Source organism: Arachis ipaensis, chromosome B05 (assembly GCF_000816755.2).
Source record: "Arachis ipaensis cultivar K30076 chromosome B05, Araip1.1, whole genome shotgun sequence".
Taxonomy (NCBI): Eukaryota; Viridiplantae; Streptophyta; class Magnoliopsida; order Fabales; family Fabaceae; genus Arachis; species Arachis ipaensis.
In genome coordinates this window covers 148,564,416-148,574,066 of record NC_029789.2, presented here as the reverse complement: position 1 = coordinate 148,574,066, position 9,651 = coordinate 148,564,416, and the positions used below count along the sequence as shown (strand labels likewise).

Here is a 9,651-nt window from a genome sequence, read left to right as displayed (position 1 = left end):
CACATCACTAATTGTATTATTTCTGTGCACTGTTCCAATTTTGTCATTTTGATCATAAAGTTTCCATTATTTGAAAATCTCAATTATTGAAACTATTAATATGAAGGTTGATTCTGTGATTCACATATATAAAGTCATTATTGTGATACTGATATGCCATTCAACATAATCATATAAATCATTCAAATAGCAAATGTACTTTTGCTACCCAACAATCTAAGCTTTCTTTTTCACTCCCTTGCATGCTTTTGTCCATTCTTAAAAACTTTCAGCATCATGTCTGACCTTTATCATAATCATAGTATTGAAATGTTGTTTCTTTAATTACCTTGTTTGATTCCTTTTGGATAAAAGAAGCTTATAGCATTTTTTGGTTTCAGTTCTAGAACTATAGTCTCCAAAATCAATTCTATCACCTCATAATTGATTTTGGATTTTCTTTATTTTTGTAATATTTTCCCCCCAATAATTGAATAGCTGATACAACACTAAATCTAATGTGCTTCAACCCTTGGTCTAGACTATTTCAAAGGGTGAAGGAGCTTTCTACCTTAGCCATTGGAACTCAAATCATGCTATTTTGTTGGGAAACTATGTAGGGATTGGTTGTGATGCATAGAGGGACATGATCAAGAGAAAGGGGACCCCATCATTGAGACCCTCTAATGCTAAAGCAACTAACCAACTACCTCTTGGAAATCTTCCAAGTTTGATTTGATCAAATAACTAACCTTACCTATGAATGATACTCTCCCCCACCTCACTTTAATATTTGAGTGTCATGCTGTGATATCTCACAATATTGATTTTCTCATTAATGATTCTTGTCATATTTATACTTTTGTGGGATAATTCATAATTCTTAAGTAGGACCTTTAGAAAATGCAAATAAATGCCTATAAAGAAGCATTTACATTATTATAATTAATTAGATAATAATTCTTTCAAGGTTTTTTGGATACTCTTGTATCAATGTAAGTCAAACTCAATTCTTACACTATTAAGTTTTTACTAATGAAAGTTTTTACAAAAACTAATAATTAGATTCAAAATTCATGCTATACATCATATTTATAAATTTTATGCTTATTTAAATATTGTTCGATAGATTTTTTTTATACACATTTAAATCAACATAATATATATAAGTAAATTATTTGATCATTTTTTAATAAAATTTTGCACAAATGATAAATATAACTTGTCATTAGAATTCAATAAGTTAAACGTTTACACACATTATTAAAAAGTTCGTCAACTTTTGCATGATATATGCTTAATGAACTTCAAATATTTTACGTTAATAGGGATAAGATATTTGCATTCATATTAGTATATAGATTGATTAGACACACTACCCAATTACTGATCTCATGAAGTGTTCTTTAATTATTACTTTATGATACAAATATATACCAGAATCGTCTCAAACTAGTAGAGTACACTATTCTTTCATCATCAATATGCATTACATAACAGTTAATAGTTAATACATAGTAGCCAACTAGCACCAAAGAAGAGATTTAAAGGAGGATTCATCCTATACTTAAGAATGATATATGAAAATGGCTTGTCACTGGGGAAAATATGTATTAATTATTAGTTCTGATGATAAGTATATTGAACATGATCAAATATCAATGATACTAAATTTTAGGGATGATGTTTGGCGGTGATTTATCTGTATTTATTTGGCATTATTATATAAAGTCATATATTATGTATTATCATGCATACATATTTCAACCAAACTTGGTTTTCCAAGTACATACATATTCAAATCAAAAGAAACTTGGAGGACCCCAACTCGTCCTATATATTCCTTTAAATTCGTTAAAAAACAATGAAAATTTGTTGTTGTAATAAATAAACCTCAAGTTTCTTCTTAGTGAAAATATATTAATTAAATTTGGAGAGCATTAAGATTTTGGAGTCTAGAAAAATTGGGATGAGCTTGTTATGTACAAATTTTGTGTGCTTGCCAGCCATAAGCCAGTGCTGGTCATAAATAACTTTATTATTAGCTAGTCAAATGAGTACAATATTTTTTATTTTATTTTACCATTTTGAAATAACATGTAATATCTGTTATTTTCAACAAATGCAAAAAATTTCTTTTCGTGATAATAATAGTAGTAATAATATATAATATAAAAATCAAAGGACAAAATATTGAAAATATAAAAATCGGACAAAGAAGTTTTGCCAACTTTAAGTTGACACAAATGCTACCATATCCTAATATGTTCTCGAACACATTTTTAATTATAAACATAAAATAAGAAAAAAAAATGAAAGCTTCACAATAAAACAAGTATATGATAATGACTACTAAATTATTATTCTATTCAGCACTATATCACCAATACATTAATTATCCAAGTGATAAGACCTGAGAATCACATCACACCTATCAATTTCAACAATAATAAAATTGACTCAACAATAACCAATTAAATTACATGATTTTTTGTTATATTAGTCTTTCATTTAGAGCTTAATTTGACATTATTGATTCTAGAAGCAAAGGCCACGTAACATAAGCATAAGATGATTGAAGAGACCAAGTCTTTTAAGTTTTAATTGGTTTCACTCATCCGAGTACGTAGACTCGGTTCTGGTATACCGTATCCGGCCCCACGTGTCAATGTCACTTGAGCACGTGACCCACTCAGCATCAAGCCCTGTCTGCCCTCCACGTGGCATAGTTTCCCAACTCCTTAACAAACATCCTAATCACTCTGACATAATTGCCCCCAAATAAGGTGGCCACTGGCCAATTATCCTCTCTCTCTCTCTCTCTTTCTTTCTCCCAAAATCAATGGCTCAAATCCAATATATTTATTCATTGTTATGAGTTTAGACTTTAGACATTGCTACATTCCAAACTACATGATGCTTTCTTTATTTGACCTTCAAGATGAGAGATTCTAATTTAGTAGAAGAAACTAATCCTAAAAATTCAAATGCAATAATAGACTGTTTATTTTTTTACATATTGGTATAATTGTAGTGTAATATTCAATCATTAAATTTTATGATATTTTTTAGAATTGTGTGAACAGTACAATACATTTCTCTTTGATTGGTAATACGTTCTTCTTGTATTGTATATTTTAATTTAAAATATACAGGTGTATTGTCAATTCAAAGAGAGCGTATTGTATTGTTTTCACCATTCTAAAAAACACCATAAAATCTAATGATTAAATATTACACTAAGATTTTTTCAACATACAAAAAAGTTAATCACAATAGACGTCGTTACTTAACTTTTTTTTTATTAAATCATAAGTGTATTGCATATTTTTACTATATAGATAGATCTGAATTATATATTTATTATTGAATTGTTTTTAAAATTTAAGCTAATCATAAAATCATTGTTTCTCTACTAACTCACATAAACAGTTAGAAATTGAAAAGATATGAACTTTTAATTAGTACTTTTTATGACATTAAAATAAGAATAATATCAAATCATTTTTAAAATATTTGAGATATAAATAAGACACAAAAACATTAAAAACTATTTTGATATCTACCTTAAATATTAATAATATATAGCAATATATAATGACATAATATCAACTTTTTTTTTACCTTAATTGCTGCTCTCTAAATAAAGGTTTATTTTTTTGGTTAAAATTTTTTTGGATGTGTTATTCATAGTTATGAAGAACTTGTGTGTTTTTAATTAATATGGAGTCGATTTTGTTTTTAAAATTTCAAAACACAAATCGAAAGTATCGAATTGAAAAAAGAAAAAAATTGATGGTCCGATTTGAGAGAAATTGAATTTAATTTTTGAGAATTCACAAATCGGAGAATTAATTTTGTATTTTAAAAATTTTAAAAAATTAAAGTTCACAAATCAAATATTAGATTTGTTCTTTGATTTGTGATATCTATAAATACACCAAATTTTACATATTATTAAAAAATACTACTATAAATCTAATACCAAAATTAAAAAGTGTTAAATAAATACTCCATCTCCGAGTCTAATTTTTTAATATTTTTGCCGTAAAACATCTGAAAGAATCTATATAGAATCTATGTTCTTGCCACCGTGTCCGAACCGTGTGAGTGATATCCGTGTGTATCTTTCGAAACCTTAATTTTCACTAATCACTGAGGATCAAAAGCTAAAATCCTGTTAACCAATCATTATAATATAAATTTTATAATTTTTAATCGTTAGTAATAGTATTCTTCTTGACCTTACACTTTTTTATTTTTCTATTTTTTCCAACAACCATAAAACGCGGTCCAATGATCCTCAATACAAGTATATAAGTCCCTCTCCCTCTCACTAGGGTTCCACAAGCATTTTGAATTTCTCTCTCTCTCTCTCCTCTGATTTTATCTATTTGTGGCAAAATTTCCAACTTTTCGTTGCATTCTTATTCCATTGCCCAATTCCTTCGTGGTTTCAACCAAATTTTTGTTTCTTTTTCTTTTTCAATTATTGGTGTTCCCAAATTGTAATGGCTAATGGGAAACCTCTGTTTTCAAATTGAAATGATGAACCTTTTCAACATTTTCAATTCAAATTAAGATTTTGGCAATTGGGTCAGAGTTTTGTATATATAGAGAGGTTTTTATTTTATTTTAAAGAGAGAATGTCTGCAATCATGGATGATCAAGGTTCCTCTGTTATGTCTATCCGTGGAAACCAAGTTCACTCCATGGATGGTTCAAGCTTGGAGCTTGAGTTAGAAACCTTTCAGAGACAAGTCACGTTGCGGTTCCTTGAGCTGGCCGCGGTTGGAAATGATGATTTGCTTTCACTCGCATGGATGAGGAAGCTCCTTGATATCTTCATCTTATGCCAAGACGAATTGAGGATGATTTTCTTCAATCACAGGGCTCAGGTCATGAAGCCCCCAATGGACCGAATTGTTTCTGATTTCTTTGAACGCTGCGTGAAGGCCCTTGATCTCTGCAACGCCGTCCGTGACGGAATTGAACAGATTAAGCAGTGTCAGAGGCTGTTAGAGATTGTTCTATGTGCATTGGATCAAAAGAGGATCATTGGTGAGGGCCAATGCCGCCGTGCCAAGAAGGCTCTCGCTGATTTGGCTAATTGTATGTTTGATGATAAGGAATCTAGTGCTTACATGGCTCTTAGGAATAGATCCTTTGGTAGAAACACTACCATTAAGGATTTGTATCAAATTCACAATCAAAATAGTAACTACCAGCACCGATCAGTGGGCCATTTTCGATCGCTCTCATGGAGCGTTTCGAGGAATTGGTCTGCTGCTAAGCAGCTCCAAGCAATTGGGAACAGCTTGTGCCCCCCTAAGAGTAATGATCTTGTGGCCACTAATGGCCTTGCTATGCCGGTTTATACGATGAGCTCGGTCCTGTTGTTTGTAATGTGGGCTCTTGTGGCTGCAATTCCATGCCAGGATCGCAGATTGCAGCTCCACATTTTGATTCCGAGACAGTTTCCTTGGTCTGCGCCGTTGCTGTCGCTCCATGAGAGGATCATGGAGGATTCCAAGAAGAAGGAGAGGAAGAATGCTTGTGGCTTGCTGAGGGAGATTCAACAGATTGAGAAATGTGCTAGGGTGATAAATGAGTTGGTTGACACTTTGCAGTTTCCATTAGCTGAGGAGAAAGGAGAGGAGGTTAGACAAAGAGTGCAAGATCTTTCACATGTTCTTGAGGCCCTCAAGGATGGATTAGACCCGTTGGAACGCCAAGTAAGGGAGGTGTTCCATGTAATTGTGCGCGGCCGAGTAGGGACTTGACTCTCTTATTAGGCCAAGCTATGCTGAATGAAATCATCATTTGGGTTAGTTTGTTGATGTTTAACATAAAGTCATAAAATAACCTGATTTTACTGAAAAATTGTGAAGAAGTAAGAGGTGGATAGAGAAGATTGTATAGGCTATATATTTGAATTGATGATCACAATGACATTGTGGTAAGGGGGAGGTTTATTGTATCTATAAACCATCTAAACTGTATAGAGTTTAAGACATTTTAAAGTTGACCTTCATGGTCTGCGTTGCTTGTTTTTCCTCCCCTGCTGTTTTTGGTTTGTGAAGCTGCTGTTGTATAATCTATTTTTCTACAAATATTACAAGGCTTGATAAATACATAACACCAAAAGAACAAGTTGTAGCATTTCCAAGCATTTGTGTGCAGATAAACAATCTTCCTCATGCTCTTATTTGTACAATTTGCTTGAGTTCAAAATTGGTGTGCAATGTGAACTTCAATTTGATCTGAGTATTAGTTAAAGTAACATAAGATATTTTATCATATCATAAAAGGAAAAATAAATTTAATTTTTGTTACCTTCTTTTAGTTCTTCTGCGATGCACAAACATAAATACCAGAGACACAAGAAGGGCTGATCCTGCTATGAACAAAGGAACAAATAGTTTCTTTGTCCTTTTTGTTTTGTCATTGTTTCCTCCACTAACATCTTTCTCTTCACTTTCTCTTTGCTTCTCTACCTCTATTATGTCACACTCTTCATGACCTTCATCTGTTGTGTCTTCTTTAACCTGAGAGTTCTCAGGGCCCATGCTTGACCATAATAATTCAGGAGGCTGTTTTCTTTTGATTTCCTTTGCCAGAGGTGGTGTTTCATCTCTTTGTGGTTTATCCATTCCTTTCTTTGAAATCATTTCAATTTTTACTTGAGGTTTCTGCATTGTTTCTGCAACTTGTTTGAATCCGTTGACCTTCTCAATCTCTGGGGTTATGTCTATTATTATTGGCTTCTTATCTATAGCAGTTTGAATTGGTTTTACCTTATCTCTTTTGTGAAGTTGTTTGGGGTCCTCTTCAGGTTCTCCTCTCTTTGCAAAATGTTGCACTCCCCTTTCTTCATGAACAATTTTTCCTGATAAGTCTTGTTTCCTCAGCAATTCTTCATCAATATCCTTTGTTATTTGATATCCTTTCTTATCAGGGTCGCCGGTCGAAATCTTGGGACATTTGGTTCCCTCCTGATTGTCTCCAAAGCCTTGATTTTCTGGGATATGTGCCGGAAAAGATTCAACTCGTTCATCTTCCGAGGGATCCCCCGACTCAACTAACTTTCGGTAGTCTGTGTCAGTGTTTGTCTCTGGTAATTCATCAACAGCATTTTCTGGTGTTCTGTTTTCTTCATGTGTGGATTGCTGACTTAATGTTGTGTCTTCTGTGCCATAGCCATGTTGTTTTATGCCTGTTGATTCTGGCACACACTCTTTTGTTTTTGGTGATTTCCATTCAATAATTTGCTCTTTCAATTTGGGAGGTTCTTCTTCATTCTCAGCAGTTTCTGATTTTCTCTGATGCTCTTTCACTTGTGTTCTTCTTCTTAGCTCTGCAGCATATTTAACTTCATCATTTTCTTCAGAAATGGTCTTTTTAATTTCCTCCCTGTTCCGAAGCTTGTTATCTTCAACGTTTTGAGCGAAGTATTTCTCTGTTTCATGTGTTGCTTCCAAATCTTTTTCAGTTTCCTTGCTTCCAGCTGGTGAGCCTGCATTTGATGCATATTGTTCTTTCGCTTCTGTTCTACCTATGATCTCTGCTGCCCCAATTTCTTTGCTAACATCTTGTTGATCTTTGTCATCAACTTTACTTTTGGATTGCTCAATGTCTTGCATTTTCTCCTCAATTTTTTCTCCCTTTTGAAATTCGTCTTTTCTAGTCTCCTGTTCACTTTTCTTTAGGAGTTCTTCTAGAGGAGCTTCTGGCTTCAAAACTTCCATACGCTCGGATTCTTGCTCCTTCGTTCCGATTGAATTTCGCAAATCATTTGTATGATATTCCTTTTGTGATTTTGGAGATTGTTCATGTTTCTTTTTGCAGTCTTCTTGTAATGTACATTCTTCAACCTCAAATTGTTGAGTTGTTGGAAACCTTGGTTTAGCCATTTGATCTTCTATGGCTGCAGCTGCTTCAGTTCTTTCTGTGTTATAAGTGCATTGATCTGCACTTTCTGCTTCTTTTGCTTTCTTTGACTTTTCGATATCTTGGTTCACACTTTGATTTCTTGATTCACAAGCTTCCTTCCTTTGATTTTCTTGAGATAACAGTTCAGTGTCATGTTTCTTTTCACTCCCTTGTTCAGTCTTTTTAACTCCCATACTTAATACTTTCGCATCTCTTTCATCAGTTCCTACAAGAAATGCTTTTGGATTTTTTTCCTTGACTACTTCTTGAAAAGTCTTGGTTATTCTTTCACTATCTGACTCTTGAGTTGTCTCTGTGGACTCAACATTTGGTCCTTCCCTTCCATTCTTCTGCAGAGGAAATTCTCTTGCTACTGTGCTCAGTTCAAATCTTTCCTCGCTCATAGCATCATGTAGACTTTGTTGATCTTTTTCCTCAGATTGAATCTTGGATTCCTTTGTTATATTTTCCCTCAGATCCCCACTGGCTTCAACTTGTGTCTTTTCATGTTTCTCCCCTGTTTCTTTCTCCACAATTTGTTGTATTGTTGCACCCTTATTGTTGACATCTTTAGGTTCCTCCATCTTTTCCCCACTCTGCTGTTTGATGAACTCTTCTCTTGCTTCCTTTGCTTCTTCAATTGTTGCCATGCTTAGTTCAAGCATTCCCTTATTCATTTCCAGCACACATTGTTGATCTTTTTCCTTATTTTGAATCTCAGGCTCTTTTGTTCCTTTCATAGTTGTTTCATCTTGTATCTTTTCATGTTTCTCTCCTTTCGCCTGCTTCATAGGCTGCTCAAGTTTCGCACCATCTTCGGCATCTTCTGCCTCCCCCACCTTTGCCTCGCTCTTCTGCTTGACCAGCTCTTCTTTTACTTCTGCTGCATCTTTTATTTCAGCCATGCTTGCTTCAAAGCCTCCTTTACCCGTCGATTCTTGTAGACTTTGTTCACTTTCCTTAGTTTGAATATCAGGATCATCTATTTCTTGCTGAAATGTATCCCTTGTCAAGTCTCTCCTTAAACCTTCATTTGCTTCAGCTTCAATCTTTCCGTTTTTCTCTCCATTCACTTTCTTAACAGATTGTTCAATTTTCGCACCCTCTTCTTCGAAATGTTTAGTTTTCCCTCCCTCCAAAAGCTCTTGTCTTTTGCTTCCATGTAGTCCTCCTTTATCAGTATTCTCTTTCACACTTGGTTGATCCCTTGAATTCATTTTTGGCACTCTAACTTGTTCATTTCTGTCCTTACTTATGTCTTCCTCAACAACCTTATTTGCTTCAAAATTCATCCTTATAGATCCCTCTTCTTTCAATTTCACTACACCATATCCAGGTTTTTCATTCTCTCCTAAGGCCATTGCCTCTGCCACCTTCTTGACCTTTCTTTTATTGTCAGACTCCTCATCTTCCTTTCGTGAGGTCTCATTTAAGGTGTTTTCCTCAATACTCCTGTTAGCTTTCTCCGCTCTCTGTTCTTCAGCCAGTGCTTCTTTGGCCACCACTTTTGGTTCTTCCCTCTTCGATACTTCAACGCCTCCTTGCAATGCTATTGGTAACTGCTTGGGGAACTCTTCCCTTACAGTAGTGATTGCTTCAAAGACTTCTTTACTAGAATTTTCTGCTTCACATTCATCGTCACCTTCCACAGTTTCATTCTTAGGCCTTTTCATGTCCTTCTTGATGGTCCCTTCAAAATTTTCAGTTTTGTTCAGTTCTGATGTTCTTGTTTCTTCAAAT

General features: G+C 34.0%; 2 protein-coding genes across 2 annotated transcripts in view; one reads left to right on the top strand and one right to left on the bottom strand.

Annotated features, from left to right (window-relative positions):
* LOC110262699 (trichohyalin-like) overlaps nt 1–9,645 on the bottom strand; it is a 14,940-nt gene extending 5,295 nt beyond the window's left edge. The window contains exon 1 of the mRNA XM_021103349.1: nt 6,843–9,645. Coding sequence (XP_020959008.1) covers nt 6,843–9,584 — 2,742 coding nt within the window. The 5' untranslated portion in view covers nt 9,585–9,645. The remainder of the gene's footprint in view (nt 1–6,842) is intronic.
* Nucleotides 4,306–6,141, top strand: LOC107644943 (UPF0496 protein 4). Its single transcript, XM_016348919.2, has one exon. The coding sequence runs from the start codon at nt 4,626–4,628 to the stop codon at nt 5,760–5,762; it is 1,137 nt and encodes a 378-aa protein (XP_016204405.1). The 5' UTR covers nt 4,306–4,625; the 3' UTR covers nt 5,763–6,141.